Source organism: Vulpes lagopus, chromosome 1, assembly GCF_018345385.1.
Source record: "Vulpes lagopus strain Blue_001 chromosome 1, ASM1834538v1, whole genome shotgun sequence".
Lineage (NCBI taxonomy): Eukaryota > Metazoa > Chordata > Mammalia > Carnivora > Canidae > Vulpes > Vulpes lagopus.
Window position 1 is genome coordinate 172,635,843 of NC_054824.1, and position 27,104 is coordinate 172,662,946.

The window sequence follows — 27,104 nt, forward strand, 5'->3', positions numbered from 1 at the left end:
TTACTTCTGAAAGACTTCCTAACAGCAATTCAAATACAATGCCAGAATAAGGGTAATATTCTTTCAGTTCTCTGAAAATAGTACTAATTCTTTTATTTTCTCTTTTGTTCACCTTATTAACTGTTCAGATAGGGGTTCTTAAACCGTAAGAATCCCCTAAGTGACTTGTTAAAAATTCTAATTCTGGACTTTATACCCAGAATTCTGATTTAGGTACAGTGTAGCATCCAGGAATCTGCATTTTTAACCTGCACTTTGAATTAATTTCTTAAGCATTTGATTTGAGAATCACACCCTGTTATAAAGATGAGCCTTTCTACTCAAATACATCCTAGGGAGAAAGGGGGACAAGAAAACAGAAAGATACAAAGACTGATTACAAACCTTTATATGTTGGAGCAGGTGGTGCTGTTGCCACTTTCCTGACTTTTGCTGTCACTGAGTTATCAACATTAACAACCATTACTGGATGGTCAATATGACCCAGATTCTGGCCCCGGCCATTTGTTTCTTCTGAGTGTTCCCACTGTTTCCTAATTCGCTCCTTGAGTTTTTCCAGTTTGACATCATGTTGTCGCTGCTTTAAGATATCTAACCTTTGGGAATTAGAAGTACTAGTAGAGGATGGAGAAGAGTCAGTTATCCGTAACACTTTTGGATCAACATCATGGCCCATGTTACTTACAGAAGTCTTCTCATTTCCTTTTGCTCTATTAGAATTTTCTTCCTCAGTTCTCACAGGAGCTGCCATCTTAATTAAACATTCAGAATTTTGTAATGCATCAATTGCTGGTCGATCATTTAAAAACCTAACCACCGTATCATTGATGACAGAGGATTGGGAGCTCTCAAAATCACAGCAATGTATATTCCGTTCTTCTCGATTATATATCATCCGGTTCCTGCTCTCAGGCTTTTCTTCATTAATATCCACACAGTAAACATGCTTTGACTCTAGATGGCTAGGACTTATATTGGAAGGTGTACCATGGATCTCCCTATTATTAAAAAACAATAAGTTTTGAATCAAGATTTCAAAAACCTAATTGAAACCAGTCATACAAACTGAAGAGAGAATGCTAATATCAGAGATCCCAAAAAAGTTTAGGAATTCCAGTAGGTTAGTAACAAAAAAACCACTACTAATATTGAGATTTAAAGCTCAATGCCCCCTCTCTATCAAGTTAGATGGCAAATAACCTAAATCATTAATCTGCATATTACAAAATAAGAAATATGCAAAAGATGTATAGATAAATTTCCTTAAGAAATCCCAGAAAATAGGATTACAATCTGACTTTGGATATTCACTTGACATCTATTACCAAAATGTATATTTTATTTCTCTATGAAATCTTAAATACAGGGAAAAAAGTTCTCAAATTCTGTATTTGTAACTTCTAAATAATGTACCAAATTAACAAACAGATTGGGAGTAGAAATAAAATAGAGGTATAATAAATATTTTCCTCCAAATAAATGTAGTTAGTAAAGTTGAATTTGTCTGAACCACAGACCACTTTTTTTTGGTAGCTTCAAACTCTGTAAAGCACATCTAGAAATCGTGGAGTAAGCAAAGATTAGGCATTGCCAAAGTACATATCACAAAGTCCATATTCCCTATTCATAAAAACATTAGCAAAAGTCTTCCTCCTGAGATTTTTATTTTATTTTATTTAACTATTTAATACTTGTTTTATATTATCATTCTAATAAGTTATATTTTAGGAAAACAAACAGTTTATTAAAAGGGAAGTCAATGAAGACAAGCCTCAGCAGTAAGAGCACATGATTTATGAAAAAATACTCAACAAAATTATAAAAGTGAACATTACAATCTGGATCTGCAATGTCTGAAAGAGTAGACATTAGCCACATGTGGCTACTGAGCACTTGAAATGTGGTTAGTCCAAATGGAAGATGTGCTACAATGTAAATTACATACCAGATTCTAAAGACTTAGAATGACAACAAAAAAAGAATATAAAACATCCTCATGTGTCTAGATATGTGACTATTAAAAAAGTTTAAATTATATGTTTGGTTCACATTAACAACTCTATTATATAGCATGGATCTAGATGTTTCATGTAAGGGCATAAAACTCTAAATACCACAAAAATTCTTAAAGCCATAACTCTGTTACAGCATAATATGGCAATTATATCCATTGTAAGTCTATGAGTATGTGGGTTTTTCTTGGAGATAGTCTACGGTTTTTTATCAAATTCTCATTGGAAACTATGACCCAAAAAATATTAGATTCTGTTCTGAATGGTTGATTATTAAACAAGACGGTGGCTGAAAAAAATAAAAAATAAATAAATAAAAATAAATAAATAAAAAAAGACGGTGGCTGAGAACTGACTCATGTAGCTTCTACTAGAGATCAAGACTAAATTCAGTTATTTTGCACTACCTTTACCAGACCATAATAATTAATAGTTAAAATGATTTAGGTATAAAATTAACACGTGTAAAGAATAAAATAAAGCACAAAAAGGTAGTTTACAGATTATGTCACAATCTGTGCCACCAAAAAAAGAAAAAAGTAATTTCAGTCTTTCATTAACTCATTCATTAAATATTTACTGAATATATATGCGTGTTTATTATACAACTCTTTCATCTTTGCTGTATATATGAAAATTTTCATAATAAATGTTAGGAAAAAATATTTATGGAATATTTAGTAAATGACAGTCATTAAGCTAATGTTTGAGAATAAGACAGTTTTACAGCCCTAAACTAATGTAATGGGTAGATAATGAATCAAAATACAAAGTAAGATGAATATACTTTAACAGAGGATGTTATACAGTATTATAAGAGCATACAGGAAGGGCTAAATAGGCTGCAAGAATGGAGTGGGATAGAAACAGATCTGGCAAAAAAAAATAAAAAAAAAAAAAAAATAAAAAAAAAAAAAAAAAAAGAAACAGATCTGGCAAGGTTTCATAAAAAAGGTGCTAAAAGATGAGTCTTACATGATGGAGTCAGCTAGATGAAGGATGTTCTATTCACAGCTATCCTATGGGTATTTTTTTTACCTTAAAAGATACATTTTTATTTACAAAATTTTAAATATCAGCAGTATTCTTTGCAGAAAGAATACTAGAATATGAAAAGAGTAATTTAGTTTCAATTCCAATTGTGATATGTTTATAGGCAAGTTGCTGAATAGTTGTGTGGTTAAAGATTTCTGAACTCTGATTATTTTTCTTATTTTTTCTTTCTCCTTTTACTAAACTATAAACTTTTACCCAGATTAATTCCCTGGCCTTCTCTCTATATCTTCTTCACCATTTTTATCACTTCAAAACTAGTATAAACTCCCTAATTTATATTCCCAGCCCTGACCTTTCCACACACATTCCTGCTCAAATTTTCAAATGTCTACTGAATATTTTCACCTAAATATTTCAAAATTGTATCAAATCAAACATTGATATTATGAACTGAAACGAACTCATGATCTACTTCCATCTCCCAAATTCTTTTTCTCAAATTTAAGAGTACAAACATATACCCAGTAGTGTCTAGCACCATCATGAAATTCCTGGACTTACTGACATTTTATAACACTAAAAACATTAATAAATGAAACAAAGAAATATAAGGACCAATGTTTATTACCTATTACTATTTGCTATACTGAGACCATTAACACATATTTTATATATTTAGTAAAATGTTCCTCAAATAAAACATTCTATAACTTTATTTAATGAATATCCTAAATTATCGGCTAATAAAAATACACATTACTTGATATTATCCATACTATCAGAATTCATATATTAGTCCTGAACATCTATCTGACAGTTTAAGTTGCTGAAAGGAGCCACGAACAACAAAGTGAAAAACAATAAACCAACTCACATTCTCAACAGGGAAGAAACTTTAGGTAACTGATTAATACCACCAAAAAAAAAAAAGATGAAAACTAAGCTATACAAGGTTCATTATGCACAACACCTAATCTGAGACATTAAGAAAGAAAAAAATCCATACTTTCAGAGACTGAGTAATCTATCTACAGAAAACATATTACAATATTGGTAGCCTGGGGCCACCAATTCTTCCTCCTCCCTTCCCCCCCCTCCCCCCCCCAGATATTTAATCTGTTAAAGAGTAGAAAGTCAGTATTTCATAATATAAAAGATTATTGCTTTATCTTTTTGGAAAATGAAAAAGTAATAATACTAGAGTCAGAGTACTATGAAAAACTCAGAAAATAAACTATAATCTTAACAGGCTAATCCTATATGACAATTTATTTTTAAACACAAACCTGTAAGAAACCAAAGGTTCGCGAAACTCCACACGGTTATTTTTCTTTACATTACTCTCCAGGGTGGTAACTCTGAGAGGACTCCGAGATTTCTCTTTCCGTGATTTAGAAGATTTGGAGGTTGGAGCATTAACCCAAGAATCATCCAGGTATCTACCATCTAAAGAAAAAGAAAATCTGTAAGAACATATTATTGCCTCTGAGTTTGGCTAGTATTTATGAAAATAACTTAGGTGACTCTTATTTCTGGCATCTCTAGTTGGATATTATATAAATAGATGGAAAAATTCAGGTTAAATTATTATAATAACTCAATCTATACAGAAAAAACTATTCTGAACAAAAAAAGAAAAACTCTACATATAAAATTCTTTTTTGCAGAAGGCTCTCACCCACTTAAAAAAAAGGAATTTTCAACTAAAACCCAAGAGACATATAGGCTAAAAAAAAAAAAAAATGGTTTTAATGGAAAGTACTAACCTCCAGGTTTTAGCCCACTAATTAAGAAACCACAGAATTACATATATGAAGGTAACCAAAGAAAGTATTTGCATTTTGTCAATTTATGACAGTATCTGTTAGCTATTCCAATTATGATTTAAACCCCCTTAAAAATACATACATCTCATGAAGCTAACTAAATTTCAAAGTTGATAGATCTACGAATTTTTTTTAAAGACTTCTATAATCCCAAAGGCTTAAAATCAAATTCTTATCACTAAAAAGCAATGAAGACCCATTGCCAAAGGTGAAAACATGGGGCACCCGGTGGCTGAGTGGGTTAAGCATCCGACTTTTGATTTCGGCTCAGGTCATGATCTCAGGGTGTGAGATCGAGCACCATAATGGGCGGCATGCTCAACAGACAGTCTGATTGAGATCCAATCTCTCCCCTCCTTCTTCTGCCCTTCCCCCCTCTTGCCCTTGCTCATTAGCTCTCTAAAATAAATAAATCTTTAAATAAAAAAGAGACAGAGATGGTGAAAACATCATCTCCAGTCACTGAATGTGAGGCTGCTTCATAATTACTTAGTACCAAACACAAAAAACCCTAAATGTTGATGAGGTATTGTCTCTGACAAGAGCTAACAAATATATGAGATGGTGAAATTAAAGTGAAACAAAACTAACATCAAAAATTTATATTTAATATATTTGTATCTTTGGAAGTAACTTTATACATACCTTTTCTACTTATTTTTCTGGTAGCACTTGCAGAAGATTTCTTGGTATCCATGACAGAATCAAACACAGCTGTACTTGTAGGGGCTACTTCTAATTTGTTTTCAATGTGTCTCAGCTAAAGTTTAAACAGCATCACAACAAACGGGTTAATTCCGTAAATAAACACCATCATTTACCTACCATTGATTTACATAGTTAATTTTTTATTTACCTTTTTTTAAATGTAAGCTTTGTGTCCAATGTGATGCTTGAACTCATGACCCTAAGATCAAGAGTTGCATACTCTGCTGACTGAGCCAGGCAGACACCCCAATTTACAATGTTATTTAACCTATGTTGTCCAATACCTTTCTCCAAAGTCAAAACAACTCAGGGATGATTTTTTGCAATATTAGTTTTTTAATTACTTATTACTTCAGCTATAGTAACAAGTGATACAATGCTGCCCATTTTTGGACAAGAAAACCAAAAACGATTCTGAAGAATATCAAAACGTTTCTGTTTGTCTTGTTTTTTTTTTTTTTAATTTTTATTTATTTATGATAGTCACAGAGAGAGAGAGAGAGAGAGAGGCAGAGACACAAGCGGAGGGAGAAGCAGGCTCCATGCACCGGGAGCCTGATGTGGGATTCGATCCCGGGTCTCCAGGATCGCGCCCTGGGCCAAAGGCAGGCGCCAAACCGCTGCGCCACCCAGGGATCCCTCTGTTTGTCTTGTTAACTTACATTTTTATTGTTGAGTTTTTTTAAAGCAGTACATTTTCTGACATTATATGGCATATATCGTTATGTCACACATCCTATGCATTTTACGTGGGAAATTAGGAAAGAACAATTCAGATGGACTAAAATTTAGAACTGTTCAAACAACCACAACTTTTTAGTAGTCTTATGCCTATAAAATAAGTTTCACAATAAAGATAAAATTCAGAAGATACAAAACTCAAGTTTCCATACACTTTACAATATAAGTCAACTTCTGGTAAGACCACCAATGTTCTCAATTATTTAAAAAGCATTTTCTCCTAATTATATGCTTACAAGAATAAACTTGGAAAACACAGAAAAGGCATAAAAAATGAAACTAAAATCATCAAAATTCTACCACAGAGAGGTAAAATCTTTGTAAAATTCTGATTTATCTTCTCTCAGATTTTTGTGGCACTATGTACTCACAAATTGGAATAAACCTCTATAATCTGTATCAAGCTTTTTCTCGTATTTATAAGCCCCTTATCATCCTTAAAAGTTATTTCTAAAAACACAATAGTTTTTGAAAAAACGACTTTTAACAGTCCAGCTCTAAATTATATTAACTTTTGAAAAAATAAATAAATTACATTAACTTTAAATTAAACTGGAAATAAAAATTATTCCTACATTGTAGATATATAATACTCATGTAGGAGAGAAAATATATAATGTTGTACTCGGCCTTACATTATGACTAAATCTAGGTTACAGCACCTTTTCCAGATGCATTTTCAAACTAGTTCAAAAGATTAGGGGACAGAAAATACCATATTCACAGAGTAAAGAAATAGGTGACTCACATTCAGGTAAGATACAAAAGAAAACAAAAGAAGGACATATAGAAGAATAATTTTCCTGGAGAGCAAATGAAAAAGCAAAGAATTTCCCTTTGAGGGGACTAGGTATCACTTGTCAAATTTGGGTTCCTAAACTCCAGACAAGCCTGGACAGAACACAAATGAAAACAAGTTGCCCACAGTCAGTCTTCAGCAGTACTGAGAGAAAACAGTGCCACAAAAGAGGTAACTCCTAGTCCATTAAAGAAGCTGTTCCTGTCATTTCCTCTCTGACTCTGAGCCTTCTACATAGACATAGTCCCACATTCCCAAATTCATTTTGTTTTAAAACTTCATTTCAATATACCAAATGAATAAATTTATTATAGGAGAATAATAGCACAAGTCACTTTAATATTTTATATGCCATAGTATTAATGTTCTTGACACCTAAAGAAGTACCTTGATTATCCCTCTACTATTTAATAGTCATCATTAATGTTCATTTTGTAATATATAACTTATTTTTAAATTTTTTGTAATATATGGTACTTCTTACCAAAATCTTTATTTCCCTATGAAAAAAGTACTACGGAAAAAAAACGTCATCTATTCAATCGTAACAGGAAATCAATTTTAAACCAGAAAGAAATAAATAGAAGCTCTAACTACTTACAGCAGCCTTAGTCTGAGAAAGTGCATCCCACGATGTGGTTATACCTGCTGGGGAACATTGATATTTACTGAATCAGAATCTCTGAAATAGTTCTCAAAATCTGTATTTTAATAAGCTCCTAAATGCACTCAAAAGTGTGAGAACCATTTTCTTAGGCAGAACTATTTCTCAGCAATACTTTATCATATCGAACCAAAACATGGTTCTTTTCCCATTCTGTAAAGCCACGTTTCCTAATATATGGTTCAGAGTTGTATTAGACACTGATCCTATTAGTTCTTACGACAACCTCCTTGCTCAAAGCCACATCAGACATCTCCAACAATAAGCAGTATCCTCAGTTTTCCCCAATGATCTAAACACAAAATTTTGTATTGGAGTATATTTCACATTATGAAGTTGAAAAGATTAGAAAATTACTTCAGACTTCAATCTACCAATAGAAACAAAGGTAAAATCTAGTTACCTAACAGCTCTTCAAATAGTACAAAACCACCTAGATCCTTGAATCATCCTTCTCTAGAATAAACAATTTCATTGCCTCCAAATGTCCTCATGTGACATGATTTCCAGATCCCTCATAAACCAAATAATCTTCCTCCTGATGTACTACAGGTTGTCAATGCACCTCAAAATATATCATGTTATAAATTAAAGTAACCTCCAATGCATCATTAAAAAAAAAAGTTCAATGAGATTTTTCCTTTTCTTATCTGTGTACTATAGGTCTAAAACTATATTAGAAGCTATATTATACCATTTGTTGACAATGAGAATTTCCATGAAACTGTGTAAAGTAATTTTACATATACTGGTTCCTTCTTAAAATAGATGTTTTCCTTTATAAGACAGTTTACCATAGGACACTTTTGAGGGTAAGGTAACTTGTATATTTAAAACAAATTGAATTTTCAAAATTATCCACTTTTTATAAATCAAAGTATACATATAATTTTCATTTATTAATTAGCCCAGAATTTTATACATATGACCTAAACAAGGCATTAAGTTCTAAACTTTATTTTTTTTTTTTAATTTTTTGTTATTATTATTTATTTATGATAGTCACAGAGAGAGAGAGAGAGAGAGGCAGAGACACAGGCAGAGGGAGAAGCAGGCTCCATGCACCGGGAGCCCGATGTGGGATTCGATCCTGGGTCTCCAGGATCGCGCCCTGGGCCAAAGGCAGGCGCCGAACCGCTGCGCCACCCAGGGATCCCAAGTTCTAAACTTTAAAGAAAACAAATCAAAAAAAAAAAAAAAAAAAGAAAACAAATCATACCTTGAACAGTATCCTTGCTTTGAGAGTTCCTTGGATTTGGTAAAGGCACCTCTTTTGATTTGCTGCTCTTCATCCTGCCAATTTACCTACAATCATACCATCAGCATTCATTGAACATCAATATTATAATATTAGAAAATACTCTCATTTATCTTAACTTTCATAAAAGTCAGAAAAGGACTTTGTCAACTCTTAAAGTTATCTTTATGCCCTGATAATCTAATAACTTTTTTCCCCATTGGAAAACTAAACCATTAAGAAATCTATTACAACCACCTTACACCAATTAGGATGGTTATTATCAAAAAGAAACAAAAACAACAACAGAAAATAACAAGTGGTGTGGAGAAATTGGATCTCTTTTGAACTGTTTGTGGGAATGTAAAATGATACAGCCTCTATAGAAAATGGTATGTCAGTTCCTCAAAAAAATAAAAATAGAATTAACCATATGATACAGCACAAAAGAATTGAAAATAGGGTCTCAAAGAGACATTTGTACATCCATGTTCATAGCAGCATATTCACAATAGTCAAAAAGTGAAAGGAACCAAAATGTCCATCAACAGATGAAAAGGTGGAATATTATTCAGCATTATGAGTGAATTTTTGACATATTCTATAATACAGATGAACTTTTGAGGACATTGGCTAAGTGAAATAAACCAGTTACAAAGACAAATACTATATGATTCCATTGTATATAAGGCACCTAGCATAGTCAAAGTCATAGGGACAAAAAGTAAAATAATGGTTGCCAAGAGATAGAAAGGGGGGGAATAGGAGGTTTTATTTAATGGGTACAGAATTTCAGTTTTGTAAGATGGAAAGTAATGCAAGATGGATGGTGATAATAGTTGCACAATAATATAAATGTATTTAGCATCACTAAATTATACACTGAAAATGATTAAGGTGGTCCATTTTATATTATGTATTTTATCACAATAAAAAAAGAAAAAATATATCATAAATCAGAACAATCATGATCTCCTTATGCTGACTAGACAGCTTGATAATAGTCATATTTTCCTATATAGAGAGAATTATTGTTATAAAACTCACATAACACTGAAAGTTTAGAAAACACAGGAGGGTAAAACGCATTCCTACTCACCAAACCTTAAAATGATCATTAAGTTATTTTGCATAGTGCCTTCTATTCTTTATAATTTTATTATATAGACTCTAATTTGTATACTCTAATTTTATAAAAAGTAAAAATTTTTCATTTTTGTGTCTTACTTAACTGCTGGATGTTTGTGGTAGTTTTTAAATATATTCACAAATTCTCTCATACTCCTTTCTTCAAGAAGCAGAGTTTAATTTTTCTGACATTAAGGTAGGCTGGGCTTAGCAATATACTTTTAACAAATCCAATGTGGTGGAAGGTGAGTAACTTTTAAGTCTAGGTCACAAAAGGCATTGCTTTTTCTCTGGAGTTACATAGCAAAAGACTACCAGTACAATATTATGTCTCATTTTCTCTACAGATAACAAAGAAATGAACATATTTGTGTATCTGTGAATTTTTGCTTATTTGGATTATTTATCTAGAACAAGATCTACAGAGTATAATATTAAAACTGAACTAAAGAATGTGAAGAACATGCTGCTCTTGACATGCAATGTTAAACTGTCTTCCAACTTAAAATTTACAACTGTTTTTTTTTATTGGATACAACTGTTTTCATTTACAATGAGCCTACTAGTTTTCATTAACATCTTTAATATTGAGCATAAATCTATTCTGTTTACTTTTGCTGATAGAATGGGAATAAAATGGTTGTTTTAGCTTGAATTCAATAGATTGCTAGCAGGACTAAACATTTTACCACAGATCTTAACCTTAGTTCTTCATGCGTGAACTATTTTTTCATGTCCTTTGCCCATCTACCTACCAGGATCATGTTTTTCTTATCAATTTGATGAGTTCTTTACATTATGAATATATGACCTTTGTCACATTTGATAAAAATAATATTCTTCAACCAGTGTTTGCAAAGGCAGTTCCGTCTGTTGTATATTAAAGAATCCAATTTAAATTTAAGGAAAAGAGGGGATGCCTGGGTGGCTCAGTCAGTTAAACCACCGACTCCTGTTTTCAGTTAGGGTCATGATCTCAGGGTTGTGGGATCAAGCCCCATTGTGAGCTATTGTGTGCTCAGCACAGTCTGCTTGAGATGCTCTTTCTCCCTCTACTCTTCCACATGCTTGTGCTCTCTCTCTCTCTCTCTTTTTCTCTCTAAAATAAATAAAATCTTGGGCAGCCTGGGTGGCTCAGCGGTTTAGAGCCACCTTCAGCCCAGAGCGTGATCCTGGAGACCCAGATGGAGTCCCACGTCAGGCTCCCTGCATGGAGTCTGCTTCTCCCTCTGTCTGTGTCTCTGCCTCTCTCTGTCTCTCTCATAAATAAAAAAAAATAAAAATAAAATAAAATAAATAAAATCTTGAAAAAAATTATAAAGAAAAACCTACCTACTAAAATAGAAACATATAAAACTGAAGGCATAATTAATTTTTAGGAGAATTAATTTCACCTACAGTAAATAATTCTTGCTTTATTTTTTTCTTGCTTAAAAATCCTTTTTAAAAATTCAAAAATGTTCTAAAAATAAAATTTGTTATAAATTATACATCTCTAGGAAATGCCAATCTAAGTTTTTAAAAATATACAGGGATGATAGAAAAACTAAGATCACTATATTTGCCAATAGCTTAAAATTCGTCCAACTATAAAAACTTCTATCAGTGATACCAACATAGTTCAAAAAATTAACTCACTTTACTTTCCTTCTCATAAAAATACTTTTGGTGTAGCTAACTATCAAAACGCTAACAAACATAAGTTATTCTATATTACTAAATGATTTGCCAACAATTTGACAAAACTTTTCTTTGGACAGACTTCCCTTTGCTTTAAAACTAAAATGCTAAAATATATAATTATCAATTTTCCAAAGAGAAGGAGAAATAGATTAAAAAATCAAAAATTATATATATGTCCATAATTTAAAGGCTAATGCTGATAAGGCTGAAACAAAGTAGATGTAAAAAGAAATGCATTTCTATCTACTTCAAAATAAAAACTCTCTTAATGGTTAATCATCGTCAAATGCAAATAATCCAATTATCAGGAGTGTGACATATATGTAAAGTTTCATCTTGTAAATAGAGTATATTCACTATTTAACATAAAAATGAACTAATTACAAGTGCTTGTAACAAGATAGTTGAACACAAACATGTTAAGAATGCCAGAAACAAGTGTACATGCTGTATATTTCTATTTATAAAGTATCAAACAGGCAAAAGTAATCTATGGCATTAGAAGTGAGGATAGTGGTGAGGAGGGTGGGTGACTGGAATTGGGGCAGGGAGGACTTCTGAAGTACTGATAATATTATTGATATAGGTGTTAATTACATGAGTGCGTTCAGATTGAGACTTCCACCAAGCTGTGCACTTGCATGCTTTTTCAATCATCAATTCAAAGTATTTTTCTGGTAACATGCCTGGTTTAGGTTTATAATTTCAGTTTTAATTCAGTTCCATAATATGTCTAGTCTCATAAATGTCAGTTTTTCAGTAATTCACCTTTCAAAATCCCTGGTTAGCCCATATCTAGTAAGTATTATTAATAGAATCTATTTAAGTAGGACAGTTCTTTATGTAAGAGTATATATGTAAAATATCACTATTTTCTATAGAAATAGAAAAAATTGAGGAAAAAGTACACTGAAAAAAAAATCTCCTTATAGAAAGAAGAGAATCTGTCAAAATTCTTATCTTTAAACTATAAATCCCAATCTGCAAAATGTATTTTCCAACCACTTTAAGATGACCAAGTCAAACAGATTAAACTTATTCAAGATCATTTATTAGGGAATAATGAAACTACCTTCCTAAATGTTTTATAGGCAACATGACAACTTTATTCTATAGCCATATAGGAATTTTGGGATTATTTATTGAACATCTGTGTATTCTCTTTTGCCTACTTAATCTGTCAAGAATTAAAGAGAGGCGGACAAAAGCTACCAAAACTACTTTTGTCTCTTCTTCGTATTTCTATAAATTCATGTTTATATAGTTTGATAATATTATTTAACACATAAAGGTTCATGGCTGTTACATTGTCATGTGGATTTTATATTTCTTCAATAAAAAATGACCATCACTGTCCCTAGAGAACTATGTTTTAATATTCAATTCTACTTTGTATGCTATTAATATAAAGCAAGAATTGCTTTATTCTATTGCACTTGCCCTACCCTTTCAATTCTCAGCTTTCTGGGACATTTTATTTAAGATGTATCCTGTATACAGAAAATAGTTAGAACTTTTTAGTCCAATGTAATAAGTCTTTGTTAAGACTAAGAACAGAGAAAATAAACTTGCATATCAATAACCTTGTGATAACATTTTTTGAGTACCTACATTTTTGAGTACCTACTGCAAAATACTGTGTATTATAGAAAAGGAAGATGAAATGACCTATCTATCTAGGGATCCATGAGTGATATTCAAGGAATATATAAACTCTCTGAAATTGTACGCAAAATTTTCTATCATCTCTGTACATTTTTTCCAGAGAGGGAAGTCCTGGCCTTAATGACATTCTGAAAGGAATCCAGTAAACAAGTAGGTGAAGTAAACACATATATAACTGAGAAATATAACAATCTGGACAATACCATAATACATGTACATATATCACAAAAGGAAACATTAATCCTACTGGCAGAGACCTGTTAAAGCTTCTTGGGAGTATATCCTTAAAGACACATTAGTTAGGACATGCCTACGATATGTTTGATATGAAGGAGAAAAAAGAGACAGAGGCAATTTTTGCATCAGGAGCCCTAATGGCATCAGCATACCATGTTCATAAAAGTATTCTGTTATCTAGTAATAAGTTTGTCACCATCTTTCACTACTAACAAGGGCAGATAGCCATGGTTTTCTTACAAATGCTTCTAAGAGTTAGATTCAATCATCTCATTAAGCTGATATTTTAAAAGTTACTTTATGAATTGTATTAGTGTCATACTGTTAATATCTCTGACATTCAGGAAAGGGTTAACAGATCTGCAACATCCTGTCAGACTGCTTTATTTTCTGAGATTTGTCATCTGTCAAAGTCTAAATTTAAATGACCATTAGTCATCCACAAAGTAGATTTTCTTCTTTACTGTGTTTTAATATCCTATAGTTAAGGCATATATTTAAGAAATAATAATACACAGCTATGTACTCACCACTCAGTTTAAGAAATAAACTACTGATATTCGGCTGAAGTCCCGTGTACCTCTACTCATATCCATTTCCCCCTATTCAGAAGTAAGAATCACTATCCCAAACTCAATGCTTATCATATATGTCCTCTTTGGACTCTGAATACTTTCCAAAATACAAATGGCAATCCTTCCTATTCAGCACAAAACACTGATCGCAAATTATACCTTTAAAATTTTCCTTTAAAATCACTATGTTGGGGATCCCTGGGTGGCGCAGTGGTTTGGCGCTTGCCTTTGGCCCAGGGCGCGATCCTGGAGACCCGGGATCGAATCCCACGTCAGGCTCCCGGTGCATGGAGCCTGCTTCTCCCTCTGCCTGTGTCTCTGCCTCTCTCTCTCTCTCTCTGTGACTATCATAAATAAATAAAAATTAAAAAAAAAATCACTATGTTGTACACCTGAAACTAATATAACATTGTGTGGCAACTACATATACATACATATATAAGTAATGTTCCCAAAAGATTAAATGAAATTGTGTATGAATGTATTACAGACGTCAATCAGTGTGTCTGCCCACTCACAGTTCCTCTCTGAAGAACATCCCCACTCTCATCCACAACCCCTCACCCCCACTATAGCTGATTGGAGGAGTGCCTCATCCAGTCCCTAGCAAGAAAAGAGCTAAGAATTTTGAAATGGAATGTTAAACAACTGAGTCAATGAGCTGTGAGGAGCCAAGATGAAAGATCATGATGAAAAGCAAGATGAAGATCAAAGAAAAACAAAGGAGAGATCACATAACCTCTGAAAAAAAAGGGAAAAAGTGGCCTTTTTCTTAACAATTTTCCAGTTCCCATAATACTACTACCTCATTTTCTGTCCCTGAATTCCTTGAGGCCTCTGTGAAGTCTTACAACAAACTTCCTTTTATTTCTCTTTATTTAAGGGGAAAAGGGGACAAAACCCTACAGAAAAAGAGGATCCTATGAAATCATTTCAAACCTCTAACTCATAGACTTGGAGGAAGTAAGTTATTAAGAGAAATATATGTGAAATATATTTCAAATATATGACAGGAAAAAATGTGTCAAATATATTGTTTTTCAAAAGAACAACAAAATACAGAAAATTTCTAGGACAGTTTTTTGAGAGGTTATCTCTGGCCACTAGAAAACATTTTTTTAATCCAGTGAGAAAATTTCCCTTTATCCTACAAATTCATTTTCTCGTAAACAGCCCTTCAACTAAAAAGTCCATAGTTTTGTTTTGTTTTGTTTTGAAGAGAGAAAAAGAGCATGAGCAGGGAGGGAAGGGGCACAGGGAAACAGAAAATCTCAAGCAGACTCCACATTGCGTATGGAGACTGCAGGGCTTGACCTCACAATGCCAGATCATGACCTGAGCCAAAATCAAGAGTCTGATGCTTAATCGACTGAGCCACCCAGGCACCCCAAAAAGCCCATACTTTCTAAAGTCTAAAAAACTATTTTCCTGATTTATGTTTGTTTTTATGAAGATCTTAAAACTAAGTTTAAACATTATATACATGGATACAGATGTAGATATAGATATACAGACAGTCCATCTGTCCAGAAAATCTAAAATACACCTTTGTAGTAACACAGTTTTCCAGTTGGGTATTTAAAATTATTACATTTGGGGTTTTAAGCTTTCATTCTGAAATACTCATTACTCTTGGGATTAGAAAAACATATTTGTCCTACTTCCCTTACCCTCTTGATTTTTTTTTCCTTAACTGATGGCTTCCCTACTTTTGTCCAATTCATCAACAGTAACATTTTCAAAGGTTCCATTGTTAGGCCCATCTTCTACAGCTCCTTCTTCCCAGGCAATCGCACACACTTTCCTGGTTTCAAATCACTTCTTAAAAGTCATCCTATTTCTGCCCTAGGTCTTTCTCTGAACTCTAGACCCAAGTTTTCAGTCTATTAGATAGTCTACCTCCAAAGCCTGCTACAATTCTAATTTATCAAGTTCAGAACCAAATTCAGTATTGTCTATCTTCAAAATTGTTCCTTCTTTTTCTCTTAGCAAATGGGGTTGTCATGCATCCAGTTCATCTTTGCCATTTCTGCCTCTTCCTCACCACCATTTACTGAGTTAACAAGTCAATACTATCCTAAAGACGTTTCTTTGTTATGATACATAAAATAGCCTCCATAAAGATGTTGAAAAAAAATTTTAAGATATTTTTAACTTCTCTCTTCCCCTCTCTCTCCCTCTTACCTCTGTTCAGAGCATTATTTTTAGCCTAAATTGTGGTAAAAGCTTCCAAAATTATTCTGCTCCTAATCTATTCTCCATACTACAATCACAATTATCTTTCTAAAAACAGAACCCAGCAATTCTGCTTTTATAGCTCTCCAAAGACTATTACCTATGGGATAAAATTCCAAATTCCTTAGCCTGAGAGAACTTGGAAACCTTCACAACCTTAATTTACAGTGTTGGCCTCTTTGTTATCTTCACTGTATACCAGTTATTCTTGTCAAAAAAGCCATAGCTAGAGTGCATTCCCTAAACATGCAGAAATTTTCATTACCTCCATATATTCTTTTCCTAAATTTTCTCTGGCAATAATATTCTTCAAGTCCAAATGTTAATGCCATCTACTATAAATCTTTTCCCACTGTTCCTTAACAGAATTACCACATCATATTATTTCCCCAATAGCACTGTTAACTTTTTAGAGCCCTTACCATTAGACACACACAAACATCATTCATTCATTTCTTCAATGAACATTCCTTGAGCATTTAATGCTCACAATGTAGTGACACGCATATCAACAAATAGTATACAATGTGGTAAAATTATAAAGTTACAAATAGCACATGTCTATCAGTCTCTCCACAAGGCTGTATGGTCCTTAAGGACTATATCTTATTTACCCTCTCATCAAAAGAGACCTTCTATGAACAGAAAAACAAATGGCAACGTTGAAAGCTTGTTATAATTTTAACTTAAACAGAAAAGAACAGAGGAATCAAAGGCAAGGCTGCCAGTAAAAGGACAACCAGAGAAAGGAGTGGGTTAAATCAACAGAAATAACAAGAAACATGATCAGAGAAGCAGAAGACATGGTTTAAAAAGCCAGGCTGGAAAACTACTCATAAGAAAGAAAAAGTAACACAATTAACAAACACCACTAGACAAGGGAACCAGGAAAAAAAGAAAAAAAAATGTAAAACAAGGGAACAAAATCCATATACTATTTTGCAAGTAGACTACACGAATATATGGTAAAATACACTACAAGCCACACAAGCATAATTGCCCTTCCTGATAATAACAGTGTAAAGAAGAGGGCTACAGGTGACCATATAATAAACTAAATACATGATATGTAAACAGTGGGAGTCATTTGCTAAAAGCATATCATTAATATGGAATCAATCAGATGACGGAAGCAAAACATAATGCTTTTGCTTTGTCTATAAAACCAAGTAAAAGCCTTACTATGATTAGGTTAAAAAAAAAAAAAAGTACAAGAATTATGTAAACCGTATTGGAAGTGCATTTATTCACTCTGGTCATGAACAAAATAAGGAGCAGTTAAAGTGGAGCAGTAATACATTACCCTGTAGAGCCCATGAAAAGCAGAAACTACTGAGAAAGGGAAGACATTTCTCCCAGCTACTCACCCAGTGCAAAGATTAATCACTAGACCCACGGCTTCAACCTCATATAAAGTCTTAGTGTTTCTCAGAGGGGGAATGAGATGGCCCCATCTGAACAATCTTTGTGGGAATGAACAGAGGGGTACCATTAACTACCAGGCTACAACGTGACAAACACATCTACCTCATTAAGAATACTTTGTTAGTGGGACACCTGGGTGACTCAGCGGTTGAACGTCTGCCTTTGGCTCAGGGCATGATCCCGAGGTCCTGGGATCAAGTCCTGTATCAGGCTCTCCTGCCCGAAGGGAGCCTGCCTCTCCTTCTGCCTGTCTCTGCCTCTCTATGTCTCTCATGAATGAATAAATAATTAAAAAAAAAAAAAAAGAATACTTTGTTAGCAATCACATTCCCTGATTCTGGGAATATTGTGATATTGCTGAGTGCTATCTTCAACACACCTGAACTCTGACTTATGATAAAATCTAGTGACCAAAGATTCCAAGATGTCAAGAGTCTCTAATGGACAGTAAGAAGCCAGAATCCTAACACAGAAATTGAATTAAATGGAATTAGAAATCTAGGCACACTGTCCTAAATCATATTTGATTAATTCAATCAGTAAACAACATATTCTTTCTCTTAAAACCCATACTATAACATTCCTTCTAAAATCCTAAAATCTAAAGTGAGCTGAAAGGGAAAAATGGGCTTCCTAATATTTTTCTCTATTATCATCTCTGGCTCTTTCACTCACTAGTAGAGTGTTAAAATCTGCTTAAAATTAGAGAAACATCTATATTCATTCACTAAAAAACAAATCTATTATATTCTCTTCAAATATTAGTAGTATATTTTCCCCTTTCCCCATTTATCTCCCATTTTCTTCTATATTTTTCCATCTTACTCCTTTCCTGTTTTCCATATTAATCTCTTATCTGACTTCCTCTCCTCCCTTTCTCACCTTGGTTTCCCCATTTTTATATCTACTATTCATATTTATACCAAACGTACTTACAATTAATTTCTCTAAATCTGAAAAAAGGTATGAATAAACCTACAACATAATCTCTCAAAACTCAAAAAGACCATTACTGCAATGAATGAGATACACAACATACATACACACAAATACACATTTATTTAAACATATGATGATAATATATTTGGTTTCTTTTTTAAAAATGTAGGCACATAATGTGAATGACTATTAAAGATAATGTACAAAATATTGGTCTTAACATGTCAGTGTAACATGTACCTTTACTCATAAAGTCATCATAGCTGTTTAATCCATAGCAAACAGAGGCACTCAGAAAACATTCTTTGTATTTAAACAGCTTTTAAATACAATACTTTAAAATCATTACTTCCTCTACTTATCCTCTGTAGCTAGTCTTCAAGCCTATAAAAATAATTCTTTCCCAAATAACCCACATATACATTCCCAATCATTCCCACTGCAAATGACTTTGAGAGTAGCTACTTAATGCCCTCCTCCAAGCAGCTACAGAGTTCTTGTCTCCTGAGCTACTTTCTCAACCAACTCTAGGAGAATCACCTGGATAACATTAAAAACTGAAACGCTGAGGCTCCACCCTCAAGAGAGTCAATCAATAGGTTTGAGGAGAGGCCCAAAACCTGTATTTTTTTTTTCCCAAAACCTGTATTTTTAAGTCTACAGGGATCCCAGTATACTGCCAGCTTTCAGAACTGCAGCTCTAGAGATTATTTTCAATTCTACTCTTTGAGGCCTGAAACTTCCAAAAACATTTTATGATTCCATAAAGATGAGCATCAATGGAAAGAACTAATCCTATTCCCCAACCACCTAAAACCATCTCTTTTCTGAAGTTCCAGAACACTTGAGAGCAAAAAAAAAAATATCTTTAAGCCAGAAGCTTAAGTTACAGACCTCTATGGCGACCATGAAGGCAGTTAATAGTTAATCATCCTACCTACCATTTTCTGTGTTCCTTCTCTGTGGACCAAGAACTGTATTATTTTCCACCTTATTTTCAGTCTCCATCACAACCCAGAATCCTCTTCCTTATTTGCCTTTTACTCCTCCCCTTAACCTAAAGCTCTGTTCAATGCAAATGGAAATCTTTACTCTTCTCTGTCCCCCTTCACTTATATGTTGAGGCTATAGGATAGGAGAAAAGTCCATAACACACCACCCCCTACCCTTTCCCCTATGCATTGAAATCCTTATTTACCCTCTTCCCCCCTCCTATTTCTTCCCACTGCTTTTCTGGCAAAAAAGAGTTATTTTACTCTCTGTGACTCTAAGAACATATTGCTCAGGAAAATTGCCCTCATCTGGACCTGGCTCCACTCTTGGGTTTCTCTTGTCCACTTCTGCTCTTTTCCTGGTGCTCTTTTTCTCAGTGGGGTGTATGTAACAGAACAGCCATGGGCTTTTGGGGGCCTTTAACAATTTTTTCCTTTGTTTATAAAAACACTAAACATTCAATTGCATAGAACCAAAAATACTACCTCCCCACCAAACACTCTGCTCCGTATCTTTTTCTACTTTTCTTTCTCTCGTTAATGTTCTTAAAAACAAATGAGTTTTTTATGTGAAGTATTTTAAATTTGGGGGGGGGGGGATATTTATATAGCTATTTTAGTGATGAAGAAACAGTATAAGACTATGGACATAGTCCAAAGTCATTCAGTGACAGATGTAGAAATTAAACCTAGATCTCTCAATACTCTGTAAGCTTCTAAAAGGCATCCATATAATGCCTCTCATTCAAACTCAGCCCCCATCATTATCCCCTATTCTCTTTCATAATTTCATCACCAGGCACTCGGCTTTCTCGCCTCAATTCTATCATCTTTAGAACCTCTGTTCCATTAACTTCAATCCACTTTAACTTTAGAGAATACTCATTTAACCCACACGTCTTGACTGTTTTTCAAACTCACCAGAAAGGACAGGGCTTCCTCACAAATGTCTACAGATAAAGTATTTTATTCCACCCTCCATTCTAAACAGGGCAGGTAAGATGTTGCAGCAATTTCCTTGGTGTTGCACCAGACTGTATTCTTCCACACTCATGAAAAACCTTTCCCTCAATCTGCTGAGTGCCATGTATGTTGTAGGAATGAAAACCAAGGATAGAGCAGTGAAGAGAAACATGGCCCCCACTCTAAAGAAATCTAAAGGTTTATTCAAAAGGTTGATATTCAACAAATATTACAAATGGGATGAAAATAATTAAGGAGAAAAAATGGAAATGCCATAGAGGCATGCAATAAAAGGAAATTCATCTAATCTGGAAGGTGTCATTAAATCAAGATCTAAAGGATAAACACGAATAGTCAAGAAAGAACTTTCCAGGCAGTAGGAACAATATGTGGATCAATCCTGAGACAAAAAAGACATGACACATTTTAAGAAACCAAAAAGTCCCATGTGTTAGAAAGAAAAAAAATGTCAAGAGACGAAGCTGGAGAAGGAAAGGAACAACATCATGGGAGTTCTCCAACATGATTTGTTTTTAAAGGATCAATTATTGGCCACTCCTCTCTTATGACCACAGTTTTGAGAAACCAATAACATAGAATCTATGTCACTCCATTTCATTTTGTCTCCTTACTATACTGCAACCTTCTTAAATTTCAGAAAAATTAAGAACACTTTTTTTTTAATTGGACAGAAGGCAGAGGAGGAGGGGAGGGAGAGAAAGAATCCCAAGCAGGCTCATGCCCAACACAGGTTCTGACCCAGGGCTCGATCTCACAACCCCGAGGAACATGACCTGAGCCAAAGTCAAGGGTCATTTAACCAACTGAGCCATCCAGGCGCCCCAAACTTAAGACTACTTTTATTACTCATCTAAGTGACTCAATTCATTCTAGTATCCATTTTACAGTGAGTTTAACTAGCATCTTGTAGAGAAACAAGTTGTTTCATGCTAAAGTCAAAGCATAAATGAACAATGCTGCTTTGTTCAGACCAAAGTCAAATATCACAAGGACTAAAAAAAGAAATTCTATTTGACATGGTTCTATTTACATCACACAAAAAATGAAAAACTCAAAACAATAATCAACTTCCAAAAGTTAGCTAAGGATGACTCTATCTTGCCAAAAGAAAACAGAAACAGAATTTCAATAAAGCTATAAAAATGACATAAAAGAATCTGATTAAGATGAAACATATAAAAAGCAGACGCACCTTCTACCAAATAAGTATGCAACTTAAAAAAAAAAAAAACTATTTACTTGATAGCAAAAACTATTTACTTGAAGCCCACACTTCAAAGTATCATGCAAATACCTCATAAGGGAACCACAAAGTCTCAGAGGAAAATAACGATAGTCAAGAAATTTAAAAGAACTATATTTACCATTTAACTTCCTTACTTATGCAGGCTAAGAGTTCATCAAGAGGGAGCATGTGGAAAAAAACACAAAAAGTAACTTTTAGAGGAAAGGAGCCATACAAATACTTCATCTATTTTAAGATCTCCCCACCGCCAAGTTCTTTCAAGAAACTTCAATTATCAATTACATTTTCCTTAATGTGATCTCTAGCCTCCACCTCTCACCAAGATTCTTCCTATCAGCATTTACACTTAATCTTCTTACTTAAACAACACCAAAGTCCCGTAACCCAGCACCCTTCTCCACTACTGCTCTTTTTTTCCTTAAATACACTCTGTCTCTTTCTGGAGATACTTTTCACTCACTCTTCAAGCAATTCCAATGTGGCTGGCATCCCCATCTCTCCACAACAGCTCTCACTAAAATCACCAAAGATTTCTTCACATCTCAAGCTAATGGGCAATTGCATTTTTTTTCTCCTAACACAGGGCTTGAACTCATGACCCTAAGATCAAGACCTGAGCTGAGATCAAGAGCTGGATGCTTAGCCCGGACTGAGCCACCCAGGTGCCCCCAGGCATTTCCAAATAAGAAGTCCTCATCTTGCTTGGCCTCTTGGCAGCATTCATCACAGTTAACTACTCTCTTAAACACTCATTTCCCTTGACTTCCATATACTACGCTCTAGGTTTTCCATCTTCTCTCTAGTTCTCTTATTAGTCTTCTCTGCTAGCTAGTCCTTCTCTCTTAAATCTAGAGGTTCAAGCAGGTTTGACCATGGGCTCTTTTCTAACACTCTACTCTGGGGGACATCACTATGCCCAAGGCTTCAAATACCATGTATATGCCAAAGACTGCCAAACTCTGGCCCATGTCTCTAACATGCTAACCCACACATCAAGCTGCTTATTCAGAACCTCAAAGGCACATCTTATTCAACATCTCCAAAAGCCAACTGATGATTATTCCCAAAAAACAAACTTGAGGTATTCCCTATCACAGTTCAGATGTACAAGCCAGAAATATCCATGAGAGGTGATTATAACTATATGTCTTCTAAAGTCTTATTCTACTCTATAATCTATACCACCAATCCCAACCATGGTCCAGGGATCTCTGATGGCCTACCTTTCAGGGGGAGTCTTTGAAATCAAAACTATTTCCAAAAAAAAAAAAAAAAACTATTTCCATAACATTAAGACATAATTCCTCTTTTTCATTTTCATTCTGAGAACATATACTATAGTCTCCCAAAGGCTACATGACACGTGATACCACAACAGATTGAATACAGAAGGAGATATGAGAACCCAGATGTCTTTTATTAAGCTAGACATTAAAAAGATTTGAAAAATGTCAAACAATGTCACTCCTTTCACTAAACCTTTTTATTTTGGAAAATATAATTATCTTTCATTAAAAAATATTATTTAGGGATCCCTGGGTGGTGCAGCGGTTTGGCGCCTGCGTTTGGCCCAGGGCGCGATCCTGGAGACCCGGGATCGAATCCCATGTCGGGCTCCCGGTGCATGGGGCCTGCTTCTCCCTCTGCCTATGTCTCTGCCTCTCTCTCTGTGTGTGTGTGACTATCATAAATAAAAAAAATAAAAATAAAATAATAAAATAAAAAATATTTATTTTAATATGGATTTGTTATTTTAAATAAATTAATAAATAGATTTAAAACTTCCATATCATGCATCTTTTCCAATCACAATGTTAGGAAACTAGAAATCAACCACAAGAAAAAATCTGGAAAAAACACAAATACATGGAAGTTAAATAACATGCTACTAAAAACTAAATGACTCAGCCAAGAAATGAAAGAGGAAATTTAAAAATGCATAAAAAACACAATGGTCCAAAATCTTTGGGATGCAACAAAACGTATTCTAAGAAGGAAGTACAAAGCAACAGAGGCCTATTGCAAGAATCAAGAATTTCAAACAACCTAACCTGGCACCTAAAGGAGATATAAAAAGAACAACAAACACAACCTGAAATCAATTGAATGAAGGCAATAAAAGAGAAGACAGCAGAAATAAACGAAATAGAAACCAAAAATGGCAATAGGGCAGATCAATAAAGCTAGGAGCTGGTTCTTTGAAAAGATCAACAAAACTGATAAACCTTTAGCCAGACTTATTTAAAAAAAAAAAAAAAGAGAGAGGACTCAAATAAAATCGCAAATGAAAGAGGAGAAATACCAACCAACCCCAGAACTATAAAGGATTCTAAGAGAATATTATGCCAACAAATCAGACAACCTAGAAAATATAAATTCCTAGAACCTATAACTTCTCAAAACTGAATCAGGAAGAAACAGAAAATTTGAACAGATCGATTACCAGCAATGAAATTGTATCAGTTATCAAAAAAAAAAAAAAAGGGATCCCTGGGTGGCACAGCGGTTTGGCGCCTGCCTTTGGCCCAGGGCGCGATCCTGGAGACCCGGGATCGAATCCCACGTCGGGCTCCCGGTGCATGGAGCCTGCTTCTCCCTCTGCCTGTGTCTCTGCCCCCCTCTCTCTCTGTGTGTGTGACTATCATAAATAAATAAAAATTTAAAAAAACAAACAAAAAAATTCCCAACAAACAAATGTCCAGAACCACATGGCTTCACAGCTGAATTCTACCAATCATTCAAAGAAGAGTTAATACCTATTCTTCTCAACTATTCCAAAAAATAAAAGAGGAAGGAAAACTTCCAAATTCATTCTATGAGGCTACCATTACCTTGATGCCAAAACCAGATAAAGATACTACAAAAAGAGAGAGAGAACTACAGGTCAATATCTCTGATGAACACAGAGGCAAAAATCCTCAACAAAATACTGACAAACTGGATCCAACAATACACTAAAAAAATCATTCACCATAACCAAGCAGGATTTATTCCTGGGATGCAAGGGTGGTTCAATATTCACAAATCAATGTGGTACAGCACATCAACAAGAGAAAGGATAAAAGCCATGATTATTTCAAGAAATGCAGAAAAAGACAAAGTACAATATCCATTCATCAGAACTATCCATGTTATCAAAACCCTCAATAAAGTAGGTTTACAGGGAACATACCTCAATATAATAAAGGCCACATATGAAAAAAATCACAGCTAACATCATACTCAATGAGAAAAACCAAGAGCTCTTCCTCTAAGATCAGGAACAAAACAAGGAACTCTCACCTTCTCACTGGACTAGGACTGGCCTTCTCACTCGAAGTCCTAGCCACAGCAATTATACAAGAAAAAGAAATAAAAGGCACACAAGTTGGTAAGGAAGAAATAAAACTTTCACTATTTGCAGATTACATTATACCATATATAGAAAACCCTAGGATGCCACCAAAAAACTATTAGAACTGATAAATTAATTCAGTAAGGTCACATGATATAAAATCTGTTGTACAGAAATCTGTTGCATTTCTATGCAATAATAATGAAGCAGCAGAAAAGAAATTAAGAAAATAATCCCATTTAAAATTGCAACAAAAATAATAAAACACCTAGGAATGAAATTAACTAAGGAGGTGAAAGACCTGTCCTCTAAAAACTATAAAACACTGATGAAAGAAACTGAAGATGACACAAACAAATGGAAAGATATTCCATGTTCATGGACTGGAAGGACAAACACTGTTAGAATGTCTATGCTACCTGAAGCAATCTACAGATTGAATGCAATCTCCATCAAAATACCAGCAGTATTTTTCACAAAACTAGAACAAATAATACTAAAATTTGTATGAAACCACAAAAAAAACCAAATGGGCAAAGCAATCTCAAAAAAGAACAAAAGTAGAGTTATCACAATCCCAGATTTCAAGATATATTAGAGAGCTGTAGTAATCAAAACAGTTTGGTACTAGCACAAAAACTGACACACAGATCAATAGAACAGAATAGAAAACCTAAAAAAAAAAAAACAAAAAAACCAACACTTCAACTGCACAGTCAATTAATCTTCAACAAGGATATGCAATAGGAAAAAGTCTCTTCAAAAAATGGCAGTGGGAAAACTAGACAGCTACATGTGAAAGAAAAAAAAACTGGATCACTCTCTTATACTATACACAAAAATAAAAACTCAAAATGCATTAAGGCCTAAACATGAGACCTGAAACCATAAAAATCCTAGAAGAGAGCACAAGGAATAATCAGCCATAGCAATATTTTAGTAGGTAGGTCTTCTAAGGCAAGAGAAACAAAAACAAACTATTGGGACTCACCAAAATAAAAAGCTTCTGCAGAGCTAAGGAAACAACCATCAAAACTAAAAGACAACTTACTGAATAAGAGAAGGTATTTGCAAATGACATATTCAAAAAAAGGGTTAGTATCCAAAATATAAAAAGAACTTATACAACTCAATACACACAAGAAACAAATAATTTAAAAATGGGCAGAAGAGGGGACTCCTGGATGGCTCAGTCCACTGAGTGTCCAACTCTTGATTTCTGCTCAGGTCATGACCCCCAGGTTGTAAGACTAAGCCCAGCATCAGACTCCACCTGGGTATAGAACCTGCTTAAGATTCTCTCTCTCCCTCTGTCTCTGCCCCCTTTTCCTTCCTCTCTTTCTAAAAAAATTATTAAAAAATTAAAATAAAGAATGAGAAGACATGAACCAGATATTTCTACAAAGAAGACACACAGATGGCCAACAGACACATAAAAAGATGCACTCATCATCAGGAAAATGCAAATCAAAACCACAAGGAGATATCACTTCATGCCTGTCAGAATGGCAAAAATTAAAACAAGACACAAGTGTTGGTGAGGATGTGGAAAAAAAGAACCCTCACTGTTCTGTTGGTGGGAATGCAAACTGGTACAGCTACTGTGGAAAACAGTATGGAGGTTCCTCCAAAAATTAAAAGTAGAACTACCACATGATCCATCCAATAATTCCACTAT

At 34.1% G+C, this 27,104-nt stretch overlaps 1 protein-coding gene across 4 annotated transcripts in view; it reads right to left on the reverse strand.

Annotated features, from left to right (window-relative positions):
- Positions 1-27,104, reverse strand: part of CEP350 (centrosomal protein 350) — a 151,298-nt gene that overhangs the window by 115,120 nt on the left and 9,074 nt on the right. For 3 of the 4 annotated variants that reach the window (XM_041756359.1, XM_041756369.1, XM_041756337.1), the window contains exons 2-6: positions 8,966-9,051; positions 7,684-7,730; positions 5,480-5,594; positions 4,295-4,454; positions 385-998 (exon numbers count right to left, since the gene is read on the reverse strand). In XM_041756359.1, coding sequence (XP_041612293.1) covers positions 385-998; positions 4,295-4,454; positions 5,480-5,594; positions 7,684-7,730; positions 8,966-9,038 — 1,009 coding nt within the window. In that variant the 5' untranslated portion in view covers positions 9,039-9,051. The remainder of the gene's footprint in view (positions 1-384; positions 999-4,294; positions 4,455-5,479; positions 5,595-7,683; positions 7,731-8,965; positions 9,052-27,104) is intronic. The other variant, XM_041756348.1, reaches the window with a different exon arrangement.